Source organism: Cyprinus carpio, chromosome A17 (genome assembly GCF_018340385.1).
Source record: "Cyprinus carpio isolate SPL01 chromosome A17, ASM1834038v1, whole genome shotgun sequence".
NCBI lineage: Eukaryota > Metazoa > Chordata > Actinopteri > Cypriniformes > Cyprinidae > Cyprinus > Cyprinus carpio.
The window spans coordinates 18,205,843-18,230,333 of record NC_056588.1 but is presented as its reverse complement, the minus strand read 5'-3'; the positions used below and the strand labels follow the sequence as shown (position 1 = coordinate 18,230,333).

The 24,491-nt window shown below is 36.5% G+C and overlaps 1 protein-coding gene across 1 annotated transcript in view; it reads left to right on the top strand.

The window, feature by feature from the left end:
- LOC109108513 (cysteine-rich motor neuron 1 protein-like) overlaps positions 1 to 24,491 on the top strand; it is a 110,294-nt gene that overhangs the window by 4,925 nt on the left and 80,878 nt on the right. Inside the window, exon 2 of the mRNA XM_042774317.1 lies at positions 7,228 to 7,401. Within this exon, the coding sequence (XP_042630251.1) occupies positions 7,228 to 7,401 (174 nt within the window). The remainder of the gene's footprint in view (positions 1 to 7,227; positions 7,402 to 24,491) is intronic.

The window sequence follows — 24,491 nt, the reverse complement described above, 5'->3', positions numbered from 1 at the left end:
AGATTTTACTAGTGTTAGAAAAAAATGTGCCTTGTAAAGCACAGATTGGCCTGTTTTTATGAAGCCAATCAATGGAAGACCTATAGTATGGAGCCAGAAATCAACATCTAAGTTGAACTTGAGGCATCTGGAAATTTTACAACTTTGCATGCTGCTTTTTAGGGATGCTTGTGTGTGTGTGTGTGTGTGTGTGTGTGTGTGTGTGTGTGTGTGTGTGTATGTATATGGTGTATATATATATATATATATATATATATATATATATATATATATATATATATATTGCCACAACTTTTTTTTATTATTACTATTTATTAATTGGTGCCTGATGATATTGGAGATTTGGTATATCCTTAAAAAGATAGTGGAAAATGGAAATACTGTCATCATATACTCATCCTTGTGTCATTTTTAAACAGTATGACTTACTTCCTTCTACAAAACAACTTTTTTTTTGTCCACAATTGTTCTTCAAAATGCCTTCTTTCATGTTTAGAAAATAAATAAATAAACTTAAAAATAAATACATTTATAAAAGAAGGAGAATGTCATACAGGTTTGGAACAATATGGGGATAAGGAAATGATGACAGAATAAACATTACTGGGTGAACTATTCCTTTAAGAGCACTCTGTTAATTGTGATTTTTTTTTTCTTGAAAAAGGCATGAAATTTGAAATGCACAATAAACATTATTTCAGACCTCAAACACTAAATCTTGGGATTTTTTCTTTTTTTTTCTTTTTTTTCATTATCACTTTTTTTTTTTACTTTTTCAGATAACATATTTGGTTCTATAGCAGTTTTAAATAGAAATATTTATCCATATTTCATATTTTATGCTATGTTTATTTAAAATGTATGTAAAAGTTGTTTGTAGAATTTGTGCCTACATATTTACTCTTAGTTTTAGTTTTTTGTTGTTGTTGTTCTAACATTAGAAATTACATTTACCTTGCTCTAGTTCTGTTGTGCTGTAATAAAGTAATCTATTAATCTGTGCAGCTGACATCCTTCTCCATAACAACATGCATGGTTGAAATTTTTGACATACTCGAGCTGACCATTTATGCGGCAGTATATTTACTGAAGCTTCACCTTGTCCACCCATCTGGAATTGGAGCCCTGAGCTTGACAGTGTTAATACAGCACCTGGCTCAAATCATAATCTTCCTGACTAAGAGAAAAGCAGTGGTCTTTATCATTTAAATGGCTTCAGACTGGGAAGAATGGAACTTGATTGTACACAATCTGTTTGCAGAGAACACCTGGAGAATGAAGCGTGCCTGCCCTTATTAATGTCATCCATACAAACCCTGGACTCTGCCTGCTAACAAAGCAGCTCCACATTGGCCATAATCACTGTCAGATGGAGTGCTTTTTGTCTAAGGCATTCTCTGCCAAAACGCTAAATGACCCATCTAAATAAAGGTTATGTGATGATTGGGGAAACATAATACAATTCATGATACAAGTAAACTAAGAAGATAATCTAAGATAGGAACAGTTCCAATCATTTTAATATGTATATCTTTTTATATATATACATTTTTCCTCACTGGCAGGCAGAGTTTTGTTATTAAAAATAAATAAGCAGGCCCAGCCCAGATGACAGAAAGTAACATAAAAGTAACGTAATGCATTATTTTCCATAAAAAGTAACTATACTGTAAGTAAAGCAATTAGTAAATTTTTTTATGGAAAATAATGCATTACTTTTAAAAGTTACTTCCCCTAACACTGCTAGCAGGTGTACTTAGAATTTGCAGAACAGATTTAATTAGAATTTTTTTTTTTTTTTTTTTTTTTTTTTTTTTTTTTAAGGTCGTGGTGACCTGCAAAGGTTGTATTAATTATGCTAGGATGGTCATCAGGGTGTTGCTAGGATCCTCTGTGTGGTTCCTTCTTCATGATGTTCTAAACCATCTCCTGTTTCATCTGCTAAACCCAAAAGGAGATATTCTGAAGAATGAACCAGTTGTTTTTGCAACAATTGGAGCTTCCAAGCCTCAAAAAGGATGCAAAAGCATTGTAAATATGTCTTAATAATGTTTTACATGAAATGTGTGCTATATTCCAAATTTTCTGTAAAACAGACTGAAATTAAAGTCATTATTTATTGATATTCTTCCTCTCCAGTGAGCTATTAACTGACGGATCGTTAAGTTAGTGAATTGAACAAACTCAATATCTGGATCAGGTGACCGTTTTGAAGCTCTAGTCCCCATTCTTTGTAATTGTGTGGAATAAAAGACCAGAACAGTAATACATGTTTGGAGTAACTGAGGCTGAGTAAATATTGATGGAATTTTTGGCTGAACTACTAGAGATCTAAATCAGGTGACTATTTTGAAGCTTTAGTGCCTATTCTTTGTGGAATAAAAGTAATTTATGCTTTCACTTTTCATTAATCCCTCCCTGTTGTAGCTTGTATTATTCTAAATGATGTCTGAAACATTGTATTATGAGCGTTTGGAATAACATGGTGAGGGTGAGCAAATGGTGACAAAATTTTTGTTTGCAATATTTCTTCAAAGCAGAGCATTGCTGCCAGTGCATGTTTTTGCCTACGTTTTTCTTTCTTTTTTTTTTTTACAAAAAGGGACAGCGCAAGCAGGCTGAAATATGTTGAGAGAAACCGCATGTCTGGTGTAGTCAGTGAAGACAAGCAGAAATGTGTACCCCCTCTCGGCAGCCTCCCTGTCACAGACTTCCCTGAAGTCTATCTTCTGCTCCTCAGAGTACTAAGTGTCCTCAGGGGGTGCTGCATAGGGGCCGGTGGGACTTTTCAGGGTTATAATTCAGAGGCTGTAGAGTTGGTGTCACAAGGGGGTCCGTGTCTGAATAATGAACAGAGGACAAGGATTTTTGCAAAAGAATAAGATAAATTCCTTTATTCCTGAAATCAACTCTGAATTGGCTTTGCAGCCCATTTACTTCTATAATGTATCATATTTCTGAGTGAACTGGGATATTCAATGAGGAAAAAAGGAGCAGGAATTCACTGGATTGTGAAAGTGGGCATTACATATCCAAATAGAGTCATTTCAGCTCAATGCCATTCGAAAAACGTATTTATTTTACATGGTGGGTATTTCTTATGAATGTGAGCCATTCGAAAATTCGAGAAAAAATGTAAGCATAAAATTATTTTCATAATCCCACCCTAAATCGAACTGTTATTGGGGTGTAAGCGTATCATAAAAAATATATATATAATCTAAAAAATGTACGACTGACATACATATTAGCCACCAATTTGCCAAAATGTAAAATTGTTACGAATTGCCGTGAGAGTTTGTTTACTATTACTTACTTTTTCTTCATCATCAACCACAACAAATAACCTACAACATACTACTTATAATAATTATACATTCATTTTATATTATGAAATAATACATTAGTGTTATTTTAGTGTCTTCTAATATATTTCTGTATTTGTCCTTTTTTAAAGCGTGCTGATGAATCGTCCACAATAACACCAAGAATATGCATTAAATAAATACTTAATTCTGTTGCAATGTTGACTTTATTGCCAGATTTGAAGTATTAATAGCTTTTCTGATTTATTATGAGTATATTTGTTTTCCTGTCTTCGGTTTCTTGTATTAGTTGTAGAGTAGCATTTAACGACTTGGGCGTTAAAAATGCTGTCTTTATCCGACAGAGTGATTTATTGGTTTGGTTGCAAATTAACAAGCATCTCTTGCTTCAGGAAGGACTCCTGCCTTGATTACAACCAGGTGCAACTGCAAAGCACAGCAGGAAGGCCATGTATCAGCTAGCAGAGGACGAGCAGCGATTTGATATCATGCCTTGATATCAGCAAAACAACACTTTTCACTGTGTTTGTTTATGAAGAACCGCTGTGTTGAATGTAGGCTCATTTTATTCCTCCAGTTTTTGTGATTTCATAAGCTTTTTTGTGAGGTTGTTTTAGCCGCCTCTTTGCCTACCAGACAGTCTATATTAGATAATGTGAGAGAATGGTGTTTTCTCTCAGCACAAGGTTATAATACAAATACTGAGTTGAATGGAATTCCTAAGATAATGTAATAAGAGCAGTCACACTTTCTAAAACTGTTATTGTTATAACACATCTCTGACTACATTAATCTGTTGCATGCTTCAAACAGAGTGTGAAAATATTTTAAAGTTGGCATGAAGTGGAAATTCACCATCTATTTTCTTAATGTTTTAATCTTAACTCTTTTGAGCTTGTACTATAATCAAAATATCACAACTCTTCCTTCCAGGGAAATGACAGACTTCTCTCTTGTGATGTACTGTATTTGTCGGTCTTCACCAATCATTTTAGTCTGCTTAAATCCTGCCCTTATTTCACATTCGACCCCAAGCTTGTAATTCAGATCTGCCTTCATGTAATGAGCAATTGATAAATGAAATCAAGCCCCTGCATTACATTTTTTTTTTCTTTTTCGATAACCTATGTGCTCAGATGTACGTCATGATACAAAAATAAATAATGGTAACAATTTAGATTAGGGAACACATTTGCTATTAACTAAGAGTTTCCCCCCAATACGCTCCTAATCTGCTGCTTATTAATAGTAAGGTAGTTGTTAAGTTTAAGTATTGGGTTGGGTTAAGGGATCTAGAATATGGTCATGCAGAAAAAGCCATTAATATATGACTAATAAGTACTAATAAACAGCTAATAAGCGAGTAATATGCATGCTAATAAGCATATAATAATTTTTTTGTCTGGTTTTAGTGAATGTATGGTCTCTAAGATGGTTCTTAGTGTTTTAGATTTGTGACTATAGTATAGTAAACCTGCTGTAAACTAGTCTCTGACTTATTGTATTTTGCAAAACATACATTGATGCCTCCACAATGATGTAATATCCAGTGGGAAATTATGTTTTATTAAACTCAGATTTTCTTTGTTGAGTTTTGGGGCGTGTCAATTACAGACTTATGATAGGGGTAAATTAGTCATGATTGAGGTTGTAATTGTCAATCTTTGTTCTATAATTACATTGTAGGTTTATCAACTTAGCATAATAACTGACTGTGATTAATTATATTTAAAATGATTGAATATGGAAAAAAACTCCAGACCACATCTTTGGTCGTGCATGGAAAAACTGAAGCCTCAAATGGTGTTTTTAAAAATCTGAACCTGGTTTTAACTGAAAGCATCAGTGATAAGCTTACATTTATTTTGGAAATACAACAAACAATAGTGTTGTAATGTCTGTTTAATGACTTAGTAATGTCTATTTAATGATTTGCATTTATTTAGTAAATACTATGATTTAATTAGATTAATTAATGAGCATATCATGTAATTAATGTGATTAACATTTTAATTGATGGACACCTGTAGTATGAATTTGCATACTGAATAATACTGCTCATGTAGCTGGTTTATGGGCTGACTTGGCTTGGCATTTCTCAACATCACTGTAAATGGCAGCAGAAGAATGAAAAAAAAACATAGTTAACCCATACATAAATTATTTGCACTTCATTTTGTTGCATTAGCACTAAAAACATTGTGTTTCTCAGAAAGTTAAAAAGAGAAAGAAATATGAAAGCGTGTTAGTTTTTCTCCGACTGAAATCACTTGAATGCACATCACGTTGTAATTATGATTTCTGAACTCGTATGCGGGAACTTCCCTGGAGGTCTTCAAGGTGATGCTGTTTGTGATCACGCCAGGCTCAAACCCGGTGTGTGGTTCAGACCGCTGCAACGTGTTTATCATTTGACAGGAGACTCAACCCTCCATGCCCAGCTAAACGACCCAGAGCTGGTCTGGAGAGCCATGCTTAGTTACTGAAGAATCAGCCGTTGACAGCAGCTATTTGGGGACTTTACCCCTGTGGATTTGGTGAAAACAACAAGTGTAGGGACTTTGGAGCTTCCAGTCCTTGATTGTTAGGAGATCACAAGCTCACACATACTCACAGTCCCCTATAGACAGGCATAGTGATAGGTTTGTGTTCTTTCAACCCACAGTATGGGAGTTGTGCAGTACAGCTGTAATCACACCCATCATATCCAGATGACCGAAACACTGGGCCAAGAGTGTGCAACTATGCACCAGTAGCTAAACACATGACACTACAATAAACAGACATGGGGCGGGTGAGAGGAGTGTTTTTCCATGACTTGATTATCCTCAAGAGTATTTAAATTGACACACCCAGGGGCTGAGAAGTTATGGATTCAAAACAAAGTCATTTTGTAGATTATGTAGTCTCATTTTTGCTAAATCAAATTGTAGGTTGCTCTGCAGTATGAGGCAGGTTTCTGCAGAAACGTTTCTGACTCAACAGCCGAATTGCTCATAGATGCACAAGGCCCGTTATTTATTGGCAAGCAGGCAGCATTTCTCAGAGACCAAAAGACACAAATTGCATGCATGCAGATGCACAGGTGCTTAGTATGCACTAGGGGTGGTGGATGTATATGGAAATAAATCAGTGTTTTGGACTGATTCATTGAAACTAAACTCAGTTTTCATTTTTGTTACTGAGGTGTGGCATAGAAAATAAATGTACATAAAAAAATAAATAATAAAAAAAATTAGTATATATAATTAGAATTATAATAAATTAGACTAAATATGAAACTTTTTTTATATATATATAAATATTTTTTACCCATCTTGAGTGTGTTCATCCATCCGGTATGCACCCATCTTGAGTGTGTTCATCCATCCCAACCAAAAAAACAAACACACACACCGATAAAATAAAAACACATTTATCAGAAATACCAGTTCTCACATCAAATAAGACTTTTATACAATGCAAATAAGACTTCATAATGTTGCTGGCAGATAGAAGCATCTTTAGGGTCGGGGTCATCCTTATTTTGAAAATGCACTGCTCTCTGCCACCATTTATCTATCGTGTAAGTCATGAGAGGCTAGGAACGTAGGAACTGTATAATCCTTTATAACAAGGCTACATTTCTCTCTCATTTCCAAGTTCTACAATACCCCTTGGACCTCAAATGCACATGTAATTGTCCATGTGCTCCTCTTTAGCATTCAGTAGCCTCATTACTTCAGCATCGCCAGACCTGTAGGCTTTGGGGTACCTGCAGTTTTAATGATACTGTGAAAATGTATCGGGATGATTCTGAATTTTAAAATCTCATTACACTATTTGATCTGGTAATTTATTATTATGAATTTCTGTTTCTGTGGTGTCTTCATTGATATGTGTCTCTTTCATTTTCGCTCAGATGAAAACTGGGATGATGACCAGCTATTGGGCTTTGAGCCATGCAATGAAAACCTGGTTACGGGCTGTAACATCATTGATGGGAAGTGTGATTGTGACAGTGTACGAACATGCAACAACCCATTTGAGTTCGCTAGCCAGGAAGCCTGTCAGACAGCCCTGCAGAAGATTGAAGGTACCTCTTATTTCTCCATTCTTATTATTTTTTCTGTCTACTTCTAGCATAAAACTTGTACCTGCATGCGCATATCTTTCTGCAGTATTCATAATGTCATCATGTTGTTTAATGCATCCTTGATGGGTTTCATCTTTAAAATATGTTTTTGAACTCTTGACATCTTGAGTTTGTGAGCATACTCCAAAACAGATTTTATGAGTCCCTGTACAATTGTTGCAAGGTAAACCTATTATTAAATATATCACAAATTGTATGCATTCTTCTGCCATGCATTCTTCTTAATTATCTATAATTAGCTTTGCTAATAAGCTTCCTCATTAGTTTTGAGAGAATCCAAAAATAATCAAAGTGTTCATTTTTGGCATCATTGAAGGGATGATTTAGCCTGTGAACTAATTTAAATTAATGCATATTAATAAAACTGAGAATGTCAGTTACAGTCAATGCAGTTTAATTTTTTTGTGCAAATATGCAGTAGGGTATTTCCCAAGCTATTTTTTCATAGTTCAAACTTCACCTTAAGTAAAAACCCTAAACAAATACTTGTTTCACAAAAAAAAAAAAAAAAAAAAATTGCCTCTTTTTTTTATTTATTTATTTATTTGTGACAGAATGCTCTGGTTAGTAACGTAACCTCGGTTCCCTGAGATACTGGAATGAGCATTGGGTTTAACATGCTTACAGGCAAACTCCTGTTTACTCTGATACTGAAGCCTGATTTGTTCACATTTGTATAACTACACGAACAAATGACGCTTCACCCTGCCAAAAGGAGAGGAGCTGACTGATATAAGTCAGCTCAGAGCACCATTCGTCAGAATTCTTTCCCCTCAGAAACTTAACGACAAGGCCTTTTTTGCCGACTGATTGGTCAGCCATGAGAGCATGATTTGTGGAAGGGATGCACCCTTTGTCCAACAGCTCTTGCAGAAAGGTTAACACAGATGACACTTCACAGAAGGACATGTCTTGTCTGTCTTGTAGAGGAGTCTAGTAAATGGGGCTCTAGCCTCCAAAATGGTATGTCACACTTGTGGGGAGCTGTAAAGGTTCCCATTGAGGAGCCAAACATGAAGGCTCCACAGCTTGGACCGGGGATGCCAAATCATGCCTCTTGCTTGAGAGAGGAGGTCTGTCCTCAATGATATCAGCCAAGGGGCTGCCGATAGCAGCTGAATAAACTCTGGAAACCACATCTGATTCCTCCAGAGTGGGGCCACCAGGAGGACCAAGCATCTGACTTCCCTGACCCATCTGTTTATCTGAGGAAGCAGGGCAACCGGAGGAAAGGCATACAAGAAAGCGCTGGGCCATTAGTGGGCCAGGGCATCTCGCTGCTTTCTAAAAGTACATTTGGCAGTGAAAGTTGTCTTCTGAGGTGAAGAGGTCTACCTCTGCCCTTTCAAAGACAGTCCCTTTCAGGGCTAGAAAAACTGCCATCATCTCAAGGCATTTGATACAAAAACTTTGCTCCAGGTTTGACCAGGAGCCAAACGCCAGTCTGCCCTCGTACAGTGTTCCCTAACCCTAGTTGGAGGCACCTGTCAAGACCACCTTCCTTCTGGAGGTCAATTCCAACTGGACTCCTGACTGAAACAGGTAAGCAGTTTTCAAAGGGGCCACAGCTCTGATGCAGCGGTGGTTTACCCTGAGATAAAAACAGGCACCAAGGGTGGGACGGTATATGGGATTTGAGCCAATATTGGAGGGGCCACATGTGAAGCTGGCCCAGAGGAATCACAGAAGAAGCGGCTGACACAAGTCCGAGCATCATCTGATAAAACTCTGAGGGGACGTGAAGTTCTGAGTTTGAATGGCGTCGCTAGCGACTGAATTGTCAGGGAGCGTTCCAGTGTAATCCATGCCTGCATATGGGCTGAATCAATAATGGTCCCCAGGAAGACGACTCGCTGGCTGGGAAACAGACAGCTCTTGGCCTAACTGATGTTTAGCCCAAGCCGCTCCATATGGCTTAGTAACAGTGACCTGTCAGCTCCTGTTCTGATCTGACTAACATAGGGCTGTCGCAGTGAAGGAATTTCCCTTGCGGTAATTTTAAGTGGCTCAATAGTGCAATATGTAGTATTATCGCCACAATATATAGCTAGGGAATTCATAATGCGGATTCCCATCTGTCTGAATTGCAGGACTGTATATTGCTAAGCCACCCCCTCAAACGCAAATCTCAAGAACGGTCTGTGATGAGGGGCTATCTGTATGTGAAAGTAAGCTGTCGTTCAGATCCACCGATAGAAAACAGTCCCCGGGGCATATTTGTGCGAGGATCTGTTTCAAAGTCAGCATCCTGAACATCCGTTTCATAAGCATGCAGTTCAGATGCCTTAGATCGAGAATGGGCCTAAGCCCACTATCTTTTTTGATAATAAGGAAGTAGCGGCTGTGAAAGTCTGACTCACTGTTCGCTAGAGGAACCACACCGCTTCGCTAAAGATTTTTGACGGACACCGTGTCCAAGCCGCACCGGAAATACAAAATAAAAGTAAAAAAATCCTGTCAATTTCAAAACAAACACCCTGTGCAGACTCCCGATCTTATTTCACAGCTCTATATTCTTGTCAGGAGGCTAGAAATGGTATGTGAAATATAGAGACAAGATAATTGAGGATGTATTTTAGATGACTATACACAGCTACATATCTTTTATCCTTTTTGTTCATAACTGGACTTTTAAGTGTATTAACTTAATCGTAGTCTAAAGCAAAACAAAGTAAAACATAGCAAAAAACACAACAATAAACAGAATTAAACCGGACAAAACAAACATTTAGGCAACTTACCCATGTTAGAACACAGAAAATCAAGAAAAACAACATTGGACAGTCAAATCACATGGTCTCGCAAATCCTGTCGCTTCACTTCTGAAATGCTCCTGGTGTGAGTTGGCACTGCTTGGAGGATGGAACAATACCTCATCAGAGCTGTAACACACCGCAGACACATGCAGTGTAAATAAGGGGTAAGCATGTTAAACACAGCAGGAGAGACCATTCGATAGGGAAGCATATTGTCTGCCTTTCCTAAGTGACTGCATAACAACGTGTTTGAAATCCCTGGAGCCGTGTTTTTTATTTTTTATTTTTTTTTTTTACTTGGTGTTTTGTCCTAATTCCCTTTCTTTTATAAAGGGTGGGGTAGCAAAAGAGGCAATTTGCTTAAATGATAGGTTTTTTTAGAAGCCTGTGATTAAACAAACAAATAAGGCCGATAAGGCTTTTAGAGCTATCAGAATGCAAATGTTGCATTGAAAAATGCGGTCCCTGATGGATACTTGCTTGCATTCTCTGAGCCTGGCTGTGCATTGAGTCTGAGCTGGTGGCACACTGGCAATTAAACATAAAAATACATGCTTGTTATCACAACAGTCCTAGCAACGGGTGCAGGGCCTTGTTTTATTTTGGCAGGTGTGTTTTTTGTCATCCCTGAAGCAGGTGGTGGCTATTTTTGAAGGTTTACCCCCTGTTTTGTTTTACTAATAGGTCCTTGTCATGTTGTTTTGACTAGTGCTTCAGAGTTGTTGCAGTTGTCACTTGTTTATTGTGATGTTGTGTCTAGTCTGGGATGTTGTTTTGCTTGTCTATTTGTGGAGTTGTCAATTTGCTTGAAATGTTTTGTCTAATAGATACTTAATTCTCTTGATGAGTAGCTTGCTGTTGTTGTCTATCATTTGGATGTCTTTGTCCCTATACAGTGTTTAATAGTTGTGCCAAGCTGATAAAACAGTCAAATAATCTCAGACTTACACTTAGCAAAACCCTGCTGAAAAAAAAAATATCAAAGAGAGTTGATGGTGGGCTCTTTTGACTTGGACCAGCCTGGCAACACACTATAACAACCACATAAATGCAACCCCTTGCTCACTGGAAAACTTGCCTGTGGCAAAATTTCAGCAATATTATAATAAATTGCTCATTGCAAGTTTTAATGTCCAGAGAGTGGTACTAAAAATGTGTTCAATTCTTCCTTAAAGAGATGAACGTGAATGTGGCAAGATTCTAGATCACAAGTTCAGTGCTGTACCAGATGCGCTATCAAGCTATTTTACTATGCTAGAAAAGCAATATATATGAAGCTGGTTATGTGATGCAAACATCAAAATGTATTAGTTTACAAATCATGCACTATGGTAAAAGTGTTTTGTGGTCATAACATAGTATGTGCAAGGACCCGTGCAAAAAAAAAAAGTCTTTATTAATCAATAATCTGCCTCATAATCATAATGTGGAAAAATGAATAGAAGTTGTTGGTATCAAGCTATTTTACTATGCTAGAAAAGCAATATATATGAAGCTGGTTATGTGATGCAAACATCAAAATATATTAGTTTAAGCTCATAACATAGTATTAAAAAAGTAACGTGGTCATTACATAGTATGTGCAAGGACCCGTGCAAAAAAAAAAAGTCTTTATTAATCAATAATCTGCCTCATAATCATAATGTAGAAAAATGAATAGAAGTTGTTGGTATTTTACTGCCAGTAACGTTCATTGTAGCTTGAAACGTTAGTGAATTTTATGTATAGGTATGTTTTTGCTCAAATGTATATAGAGGTACGTTTTTTCCCAATAAGCCTATGTTGAAGAAATGGCCAAAAACTACTTGAAACATCTTTGCAACCGTTACATTTGCACAGGCAAACAGCACTCTCAATTTTTCTTATTCATTATATATTTATTATAGTCTTTTTAGTGCTTCGTATCTGAAGATTTGTAAGTTTTAATGCAATTATGGGAATCAAAAGTCATTTGTTTTGCTCATGTTAGTCCAATAAAATACGTTTTTACAGAGCGTTTAGAGACACGACCCACCTAGATGGCGTACATAATAAATTTTTTGTTGCTTGAGAACGTGATGCATTTTCTGGCTGTTGCGTAAAGTAGTTTTTTTCTCCAATCTCCTCATACATCTGTTTTTGTTCAGTGCCATGAGGAGCGTGGGCCAAAGCACATGTTTTGCAGTGTTGTAATGGTTTGCGCTCAGCAGTTATCATTTGCATAAGAAAAACATTACTGTCGTGATTCATCAACCTGGCCATCTTTTGTATCTAGAGTCAGCAGAGACATTGTAAGATTTTATTGATTTTACATGAAACAATTGCTTCTGTCACACAGAAGTGGAGTCGTCATTGTAATATGATTAAATTCTATCATGTACTTCCAGTTCCGCTGTTCTCTTTGTGCTGCTAGTGAAGGGAAGAAAAAGAAGTGTATTTAAACAACTGCACGTGCAACCAAATCAGAATCACCTGAAATATGGGCTTGTTCTTTGAGGTCATTCACCCTATTCAGCCCGATGGAAAAACGTCCTTCCCCACGAGGGAATGTTTTTTGTTTACGGGATGCTGGCTGACACAAGGGCGAACACTGAATAGATAAGTGCTATTGATATTATCAGTAGTGCATCGCAACAGGTGCTGTTTTGCACAGGGCTTTGACCTCTTAGATTTCTTCAGTACTGTGAGGAGTGGGGTCTTTTGAAAGAATGGTAAAGATTGATAATGCCTTCACAGTGTCCTCGTCAAGGTTCTCTAATGACATCCATATTCTCTGCTACCGTTGGTACTACAGGAAATCAATCCCCAATAAAACAGTAATAATACGTTGACCTTTGGTGTCTAAGTAGTTTTTCTCTCTGGGTAAAAAAATAAATAAATATTCCAGAGCAGTAAATCATCCCCAGACCTAATGGAAAGATGTTAGTTTTTGCATCCTGCTTCATCTGTTATTGTAGTATGATCTGTTTTAAATAAACCAATTCCCATATTGCACATAAAAAGCAAAAAACAAAACAAAACAAAACAAAAACTGTGGTTAGATGCTTTAAAAGTCAGTCAGTCACTCTTTTCATTTCTAAGTAGGTGGTTCTTAGTAGGAATAATTAGTAAAACGATTGATCTTTGAGGTTCTGAAACTGGTCAAGGTTCTCATAATTAATTAGTTATGTCCATTTGCTTGAAAAGTTAATATTTAAACTATGACACAATTTAGTCCCACACAGAATATGTGCCCCTTGGTATATTTTCACATATAAAAATAATAAAATATTATGATATAAAATATGTCACATAAAATATGTAATTGACAAATAGAGTTTTCCACATTCAAGTAGACAGATGCCTGTTGCCAAGTTGGCCACCAACTGAAATGATTTTGAAGGGACTTAAGTGTGCAATACAGTTTGTCATTCACATGTATTTGTAGCAGAGAGATATTTCCTCGAAATTCTTTCAAAGTTTTGAAGAAATAGAGATGGGGAAAGGGTCTGAGTGCATGTTTCAGGGTGTCAAGCGCTTGTTTTAACGGTAGAGTGCTTTTGACCATCAAACTTACAGGCTTCTCTGGATCAACCAAGACTTCTGAGAACGAAGGTCCACGTTATTTAAGGCAATTTTACTGTCAACGTGAAATGAATGGGCTAAACGGTGGTAAGGGAATGTACTGGACCTCTTTTAGATTGAGCCTGTATTTGAAATTAACATGGAGGTGAATGGTAGTCTTCCACTGATCCAGTTTAGACCCCTGACCTAGAGGTTGCAGTAATTCGGTAAGTGGATGAATGCACTACTTTTAGAAACTGTCGCTTGAAAGATATAACTTGAAATTTTGCCAGAAGTTTCTATGGAAATAGAAAGCTTATTTAGCATATACACGTATGTAAGCCAAGTGTGTTATAATATAATGTAATATAATATAATATAATATAATATAATATAATTAATATAATATAATATAATATAATATAATATAATATAATATAATATAATATAATATAACATAACATAACATAACATAACATTACATAACATACAACCAATAGAGAACAGAAACAGGTAAAAAGAATGAGGGGATGGAAATATGTTTTTCCTTCTATAGGAAAAGCGTGCGTGTTCGAGAGAGAAAGTGAGTGTGAACAGGAAGTTTTGTTGTGTGGGACTCTTCTGCTGTTCCTGTTGGTTTTCTCTGACCCAGCTCGGCCAAAGCACATTAAAGGAAATACCAAGCATTCTTGCAGTAGAGCTGTGTCTCTGCTGCCTTGGCAGGATTACAGTGGAGAATATTTGTTCTGGGGAGCCGGCCATGCTAATTGCAGGCCCCGTTGTATGCAGGGAGAGAACAGCCTCTCATGCCAAAAGCAACATGTTTCTGTTTTAACAATGTCCTGTTTTCAAAGAAACCCCAAGAACGGAATTCCTGAAAGAACTGTACTTTGACTTTCCCTGTTGTCCTGTAAAGGCAAACGCAAAGGCATTCAACTGTTTGATGTGGAACATGGGCAGAGCTCCATGTGTGAGGGTGTGTGCACCATGAACAAACTGCTACTAGTTTCAAAATTTGTATTCAGTTCAAAAGATGACTAGGTCTAGGTAATACTGCTGAAAAATTACTCAAATATTTTTCTCCCTTTGGACCATAATCAACATGCATAATACATATACACAATATCGATGTATTCGCTCTGATATGGCTCAGATGAAACATCATTTTGACCGAACAATCATTGCTGATGCAAGAATTACAGTTTCAATAAAGTTAAAAATAATCAGTAATTTCTATGAAAATAATTTGCATTTTTTTCTTGCACAAATATAACAGTGCATCAAAACAACATTTCCAACATATTGTGTTTTTTAAAGTTATAATAAAAATGCCATGCAAGCACTTCTGTGAATATTTCATGATGCAATTAGAATTTAAAAATTGAGATTTAACTTACTCTAACACCATTTTTGCCAAAAGAGATGCTATTTTTATCTGTGTTATGCTGCCACATTTAGTAGCTAAATAAAAAGCGCATTAAAATCAAAAGCGTGCAAAACTGTTTTCTTTCGGAACTATTTTTTTTATATATATATATATATATATATATTATATATATATATATATATAAGTTTATATATATATATATATATATATAAAAGAGTCAGTTTTAAAGAAGCCCTGTATATTTAGACTGGTTTTACGTTCACCTAACAGCAATTAGATGCTTTTACATCAGACAGCATCTTCAATAGCAGCCGGACGGAGCACAACGGAATGAAACTGAAAGCATGGGTTTCTCAAGAGTTATTTTTAGACTGGAAAACACTGTTTTTAACTTGCCATGACATCTTAAAAGTGCAGCTTGTGGTTACATGTTAAAAAAGGGCAAGAACATTGATGCAATGGCGAAACACATCTCTCTGAATGTGTCTGTGGTGCTTTAAAGGGACTGAATTAAATTTTTAATTGAAAGAAACTTTTTTTGAGTATTTTTCTCATGCCAGCTGTCTCAAAGCACAGCAAGCTGTCAGCACGCTAATTAATTCACGGCTGCTAAAAATGCCAAAATGTATTCTAAAAAAAAAAAAATATATATAGATATATATATATATATATATATATATATATATATATATATATATATGTTAATTTCCATGCTAGAATAACTTTTCATATAAAAATATGGATATATATAGATATATATATATATATATATAACCTCATTTTTAGTGCTGTAAGCATTAATTCAGAGTGTAATTAATCTCTGTGGTTTTTCAAAGGTCTGTAGAAATATCTACAGCATTGTTGCTGCATGTTATTTTATCCTCCCCTGACTTTAGCAGTCGTAAATGTTTGAGGACAACTGTCTGTTCAGCAGGAATGTGTTCTTCCTCTACACAGGAGCCAAGATTTAGAGGCAATGCAGCTTTCGAAACTTGCTCACATCAATCTGTCCAGGCGTTTGGACATGCTAGATGTTGTGAGAACCAGAGTATCACCACAATGCAAACAGGTGTTAATAGGATGCGGCCCTGTCGCATCTGCAGGGTCAGCTCTACTGCACAACATGAGTAGTTTCCCTTCTTTCTCCTGAGGCAGAAAATTAGCCGTGTTAATACCATTGATTCCTTTACCTTTGCCATGTGCAGTTTTCTCCAGAGACCTGTCTATGGAACTTCCTTTAGAGCTTATCGGCCTTTAAAATCAAATATTTTTCATTTACCTTGAAAACAAATCTTGTTTGGGAGTTTAGTGGCGTGTGAGCTGCTGTGGCCTCGCTGTTGACCATGACATCTTATCCTCCGGGTGCAGTATAAGCTTTGTAGGACTTAGACCTCGACTTAGAACTAATTAATTGATTATAAGTTATTTGCAGCAGGGTCACCATTTACTGACTACTGATGGACTAGAAAGGTAAAGGGGTAATTTTGCATATTTTTTTGCTTAAGATTTTTACAGCAGCAGTATAAGTTTTTCAGATCCATTTTAAACAAACATGAATGCAAAAACTACATTTCTAACATCTCAGACCTCAAAAGTCAGAAATGTGCACTCAAACAATTCTCATCAGATTCTCCCAAAACCAAATTATGCTAGCCACATTAATTGTATTGCTCTTTACACTTACATTAAATTAACCATTTTTTATGTTTTTATTCTTAGAAATTTTAACATTCAAATCTGAGACTAATTTTAACACATAGCTGAGACTTTCTGGCCTATGAAAGAGCAACCTCTTAACAATAAAAGTTTCATCTGAGTATAGTCGAACATGGAGGCCACCCCCAGCAGTGTTGTGACCCAGTGAGAGCTTTGGTGAAGCCCAGTGAACTACATTCCTCTACGATCCAACACCGCAAAAAAGGGCCAGTGTGCCCTTTATAGTTGGAACAATGACAATCGAATTACATTATCCGAAATCACCATTAGCACAGTGGCCTTATTCCAATAATTAATCTGTTAACACCCTCGCGGTCAGTCCCCTGCGGTTATTAAACTGCTCTCTACATTCATAGTATTGACAGTTCCGCAGATATGGAAGATTTCACGCCTCTGACACATGTAGGACAGGTCGGATGTTGACATGGGTCTCCCAGCCTGGTTCATCTCAGCTGATTGAAAGATTCTTGTCACATGCGGATAATCCTATCAACAGAGCTGCAGATACATCAGTCAGTGCTGCTACTTCCCAGTGATGGATTTCATGGGGCAGTGTTTGGAGTACAGCACAGCTAGAGCTTAACAAAAGAAAGCCTATCTAGTTTATTTTAAATTTTATGATTAATTTATATAACGTGGGGATAATGTAGAGTTGAAGCTGTTCAGACTTAACTGTTGAAAATACCACGTTTTAAAAGATAATTCCAACTTTGATCAACACTCAAATTTGTTGTCAAATGCAGATAAACACAAACATGTATGCACATTTTACAGTCCATTAGCACACCGTAAAGGTAACTGGTAACCGTAAAATTGATTATGCAAATTTGTTGTTACTTACATCAACCCAAATTTGCTGCGATTTATTTTATTTTATTTTTATTTATTTTTTTGCATACAATTTCAGAAGAATTCACTAATGCATCTTACATTGCCTGTACTTGGGCTAACAAATGATATAAATGTGATCCTTTTTACAATAAAATAAATAACTATACACATTTTTTTCTGATGAAAATTGTATGATGTCATGTTGGAGTTAAACCACCACAAGTAAAAAGTGTACGTCCACATTTTTAAATGATATTCTTGTGCTGAAAAATAGCAGGGGCCCCTAGGGGCCCACATGGTGCCTTAAGTACAAAGAGCCAACTTCAGTATATCTACCATATTTTGATTAGGACACATGGACCCCCAGGGGCCTTCACTGTTCACTGTGGACTTTTAGATTGAGGACACTGTTGAATTTTACAAGACAAAGTCGCAGTTACCTTGTTGTTATTATTATTATTATTATTATTATTTTACTATATAGTGGAAATGGGCCTCAACTACAGTATGTCACAGATCAAATTACACAGCGTTCATACAGATATTTAATCCAAAGGGATTTACATACTTTTTCCATTGCATTTTGTAATAGTATTTAACCATTTATCAATATTATTATTATCAGTAATATAATTAATAGATGTCTCAATATGTATTATTGACAATGTGATTTTTTGTTTGTTTGTTTGTTTTAAAGTGTACAAGAACATGTGGCCTCTTGCAGATTTAATTCCATACAGCAAGAACTTCCTAAACTTTCTTTGACAGAAAAGGATTAATTATGTGCACCTCAAACTGATCTTTTACACTGACACTTGCCTACAAACATTGCTTTCTTTTTACAGATAACATATTTAGTTTGGTCAGTTTCTCTCATTTCCTGTAAGAGCTTTAAAACTGCTGCGTTTGTGATAAGCTTATTTCCTCGTGATTTCCGCCTCAGGCCAGCAATTACTCAGTGCTGAGGTGGGATGCAATGGCTATGGACTTGAAATGGTAGATGTGATGATATTTTGGGGGGAAGTGAGGCGTTTTGTTTGTAAGTCAGTTGTTGACATTCTGGTGTCCCTGTGGTGTCTGGCAGTAGATGCGTGGTCTGAGGGTTTGGTGTGGTTCGCTGATAAAGATGAATCACACTGCGGTCCGTCGAAGTGTGCCACTCGTTTGTCCTTTAAATTGGTAAAGATAACACAGAACCTTTAAAGGGGCTTTTTTTTCCACTCACAGTGGCTCGCAGCGTGGTCCTTGAGTGCTTTTTGTTCGCTCTGTGTACTTTGAACATTTGATCAGATGGTGTGAGGAAAATGTATATGTGGGCCAGAGCAACCATGTCAGTATGACTGAAAGATTTCTGTATCTGCCTTTTTACAAAGACACTTTAATTGTTGCTTTGGGGAAGAGGTTGCATTGTCAAAATGGCAGGAAAGAGGAATCGTGCACATCCTGTTGTCTTGAATCTGAATGGATATAATAGATGAGACACTCAAGGCTTCAACTAACAATTCATTTTGAGTGCTTTATCAATTATTCTGACAGTTCATCAAATGATCAATTGGGGGAAAATACAGAAGCTGTACTTTTTCAAATTGTCAAAGGACTGAAAAATGTTCTACATTAGTTACAGTCTTTTCTCGGCTTCTGATATATTTATAAGGATTACTAGAATATAGTAAATAATTAATCAGCACTGCCAACTTAGTTTCTGATGGTTTCGAATATTTAGTTTCTTGAACGTTATAAGCGGTGCTGAATCCTGGCTTATCAGATTATTCTTTAAAATCAGTTTATTTATTTTTGGTTTGGTTTTGGATTGTTAGGTTTTGTTGTTGCTGCTGTTGGTTTCTTTGTTTGGTTTGGTTTTGGATTGGATTAGTTTGGTTTGGTTTGGGTTGTCAGTTATAATTGAACACATAGATGCTTCCATGTTTGATATCCTTTCAAACAGAAATTGTGGCATTATAATATGCTTTTTGTACACAGCTAGCTTTGTATATTAACAACTGTCAGAATTAATTTGATGTGTTGAAGCTGTTGAATTGTTATCTAATGGTGCTATCATCTGCATTTACTATGCTTTTAACCCTTGCTGTGAAGTATTGAGGATGAAAATTTCCAATATTTTATAATCAAGTTACTGAACTCAAGTCTCAGGACTGCAGGACTCAAAGTGATATTTCAGGTCTCATTCTCTCAGAATCACTATGCTGATCTCATCTGACCCAACATTTGTTTGATGTTTAATTTGTTCTCAGCTATTCAAATACTGATCCTTTTTTGTGGTCTTTGACAGAGGTGACTGTAGATCAGAAAAGTTGTTCGAGTGTGACCTCCACTAACCCATTTTAGCTTTAGAGAGGTCAGTGCTGCCTGTTTACAGTGTACACAGAAAACTGTGAGGCTTTGTGCATGCGCGTGTGTGTGTCTGTGTGTGTATGCTTGTTTTGACAAAAGTGTGTGTGGGTTGTGAGGAGAAAATTAACCTTTTTTTCCTCGGAGCACATATTTTACAACCAAAGTAGCTCTGAGGGGGAAAAACATGAAATGTGCAAAAACAAGAGCTTATTGTTCGCCAATTGTGGAAAGACCCAGTGGGTCATGTGCCGTTTCGACTGGCAGTCTGGCTGAGAGAGAGAGTTTGTTGTGTCACTGTGACAAAATTTCATTTGCAGAGAAGAAAAAAAGAGTATATCTTTTTCTCAGTGAGCTCATTCTGGAAGGAGGAAGGAAACAAGAGGTTTGAAGGGAAAATTGGGCCCCTGATACAGACGCAGAGAGGAACTTGACATGGTTCTCTTGAGGCTACATTTAGACGTAGCACAAGACAAGCTCAGTTTATCTACGCAGTAATTTTCCTACATCAGTTACCCATCTTGGCACAGAGAAATTATATCAATTAAATAAATACGAATAAAAAAAAACACACACAAACAAGAAAAAAAAACAAGCAAAGGTCCCTCTGAAACATCTGAATACCACATACATTTTGAAACCATCTTTAGAGCACAATTAGGTTATTTTATCATTTTTTTCTGGCTGCTGTTCATTTCATGCAATTAACTATGGCACATCAGAAAAAACAGGCTTGATGTCATTGATGTTAAATATGGCACAGTGTGTCTTGGCGGTCAATATTTTAACATAAACCTATGGCAGATGGGGAAATCTGTGAAAAATGATTTCATTTTGGTTGGTTAAATTTCTTAAATATAGCACACATGGCATAAGGATTACTTTTATCAACATTTATGGTCATTTTGGAGTTTGACAATCTATGTCCTATGGTAAAGAACAAGAAGTACTTGCTGTGTTTCTTCTGTGTTCCACATAAGAAAGAAAGTCATACAGGTTTGGAATGACATGATCAGAAATAAATAATATAATATTACTTTTAGGTGAATTTGTTCTTAAAAAGTGGTTTTCCTAATTATTAAAAAAAATTAATTACCACATTGGTCTTCACAATCTTCTTGTCAGAAGACAACATTAGCAGTCTAATGGTTATGTAAGTTTTTGTAAGTGAATATTTGTTGTGGATTTATCCTGGAGAGCGTGTTGCGACTTATCGTTTGGAATGTGCAACATGCCACAGCTTCTTTAATTGAGCTCCTTTTCATCATCTCCTCTCTCTCTCAGTGCCTCAATTCAACTCTCTCTCTGTCCTCTCTTGGCTCATTGCCTCTAAACACACAGACACACACCCCTCGCTGTATATTAGTATTGGACTTGAGGCTACACTTGAGTCTAGAAAGCCTGAACAGTTAGATGAAGGAATGTCACTGTAGGCGTATGAGAGAATGTCCTGCTGTCGGGAGGACTGGTGACGGTATTAAGAACAGGGAAGTGTGATCTTCACTCCACAGAACCCTCCATCCCATTATCAAGCAAGACTGGACTCAATCAAATGATATAAATGTATGTTTAAATAAGGAATTTAAAATCAATAGCGATATTGACACATTGCGCACATTTTTCTTGTATTGAAAATAGATTCAAAACTTCTATAATTTTTTTTATGATTATATATATATATATATATATATATATATATATATATATATATATATATATATATATATATATAATTTTGTCAGTTACATAAATTGCAATTAAAAAAAAAAAAATTAAAAAAATATATATAATATTTAGCATCCCTCTGCTTTTTCCTTTTTTTTTTATCCCAACGAAAAAAGTAACCATTCTTGCATCCAATGTGTTAATTGTTGGTCCCAGCAACTCAGGATTTGGAATAAACATCACAGAAATCATATTCAAAAATGTAGAACGGTTTATGGTGTCAAACTGGTATACCGCTCACCCCCAACCCATACAATTGAAGCAGCCAGTGATTGACAACTGTATTGAATTTAAGACCGTTCTAGAGTTTGGAAAAGAGCCACTGGCTCCCTAAAGCCCTAGTAATGTTCCAAACCACTGTATATAAACCCTGAGGGAAAATAGTCTCCTTGTCTCTTTCAATATTCCAATACTTCTGTCTGTGTGTTTTCAGGCAAATGATGGCTTGGCTTTCAATATGACTGCCATCAGTAAAGGTCAACAATATTGATTCACCACGAGACAGGCACGAATGCTAGAAATGCCACATAGCTAACTACAGATTTATCTGTCTGTGAAAAGCTTGTACATTAATGAGATCGACTGCTGAGAGACACTTTTTTTTCAGCTGGCATACTATCCATCTCAAACACTCCTCGTAACAGGTGAAATACGAGCACTCTGAGAGTCTCATTTATCCTGGAGATGTTATTTTGAATAGTGAGAGGCCTTTTTGTGATCCTTATCCCTCCACTTAACAAGTGGTCTCCAAGGGAAATGCAAAATGGCTGCCATTCCTTTGCACCAGATTAAGGCACAAAAGAAACACATCAGATATTTTGAATTGAAATGTCAAATGTAATTCTCTGTTTCATTTTATCGCTTTTATCACAGAGAGAAAATGTCAAAAGGCTTTGTGTTTAACAGGTGAATGTTGTGTCTTTCAATATGACAGTTGAGGTGTCTGTTTATTTATTTATCTACTCAGAATCTAGAATTTTTCCAATGGGTCTCCATTTTAAGAAATAGTTCACGCAAAGATTTGGTCATTATTTACTCACCTTCATCTCATTCCAAACCACATGACGTTCTTTCTTCTGTAGAACACAAATGGAGAATTTTTTTAAATTTTTGCAATTATATGTATATATTCATTCATTAATTTGTTTGTTTTTTTTTTGTTTTTTTTTCATTCGTTGTTGTTGTTTGTTTATCAGTAATAATAGTTATAATCATTTAAACTGGTGTTGACTGGTATTGGCTGAAAGACATCACTGGACCTTGCTGGATCCTCTTTAGTTTGCGCACAGAACAAACAGGTCTGTGGATGATGCAGTCAACATGGGACTGCATTATATTCTGCAACAAATCGATAGACCTGGGACTTATGCAAGGATCTTGTTTGTAGACTTCAGTTCGGCCTTCAATACAATCATAACTGACCTTCTTTCAGACAAACTGACCCAGCTCTCTGTACCCACCTTCATCTGTCAGTGGATCACCAGCTTCCTGTCAGACAGACGGCAGCTAGTGAGGTTGAGGAAACTCACATCCAGGACTCTCACAATCAGCACTGGCACCCCTCAGGGATGTGTTCTCTCCCCACTGCTCTTCTCCCTGTGTGTACAAACGAATGCACTGCAAAAGAACCCTCTGACAAGCTCCTGAAATTTGCAGATGACACTACCATCACTGGCCTCATAGACAATGGAGACTAGTCGGATTACAGACAGGAGGTTAAAGAGCTGGCTGTCTGGTGCAGTCACAACCACCCGGAGCTCAACGCACCCAAAACAGTAGAGCTCACCATCATGAGCAGCACTGTGGCTGCAGTACAGTCATTCAGGTTCCTGGGCACCCCCATCTCTCAGGACCTGAAGTGGGACACTCACATTGACTCCATTGCTAAAAAAGGCCCAGCAGAGGCTGTACTTCCCTCGCCAACTGAGGAAATTCAACCTGCCACTGGAGCTGCTGAAATGGTTCTACTCTGCCATCACTGAGTCTGTCCTGTGTACATCCATAACTGTATGGATTGGTTCAGCTACCAAATCAGACATCAAGAAACTACAACAGTCAGGACTGCTGGGAAGATTATTGCTTCCCCCCTGCCCAACCTCCAAGATCTTTACACCTTTAGAGTGAGGACAAGGGGAAAAAAATTACTTTGGACCCCTCACACTCACACTCTCTTTCAACTGTTGCCCTATGGTTGGCGCTACAGAACACCAACCACCAAAACAGCCAGGCACAAGAACAGTTTTTTCTCGTAGGCTATATTCAGCCTGAACAATTAAAACTTTCATAACTGTACATTGTTCATTATAACTGACACATTTTTACATAGCATCTGAAAATTGTACATTTACATAAACTGCACAGTGCACACTTGTAAATAACACATCTGTACATTCATTAAAACAATAATATGTTTTTTCTCTATTTTTCTCCTTCTTTATATTGAATTATTTAATTTGCTATTTTTCTTATATTAGTGTTATATTTCATCTCTACTGTGTAATTCCTATGTATGTCTGCACTATCATGTATGTAAGCACTACGTCTGTACTTTGTTCTGCACTCATGTCACCAAGACAAATTCCTTGTTTGTGTAAACATACTTGGCAATAAAGCTCTTTCTGACTTCTCACTTCTAATAATAAAAATAAAAATAATTCCACAGTACAACAGTAAAATGACTACTAATATTTATGGCTGTTTTAATATCTTTATTTTTAAACATTAAACCATTGAGCTTTTATTTT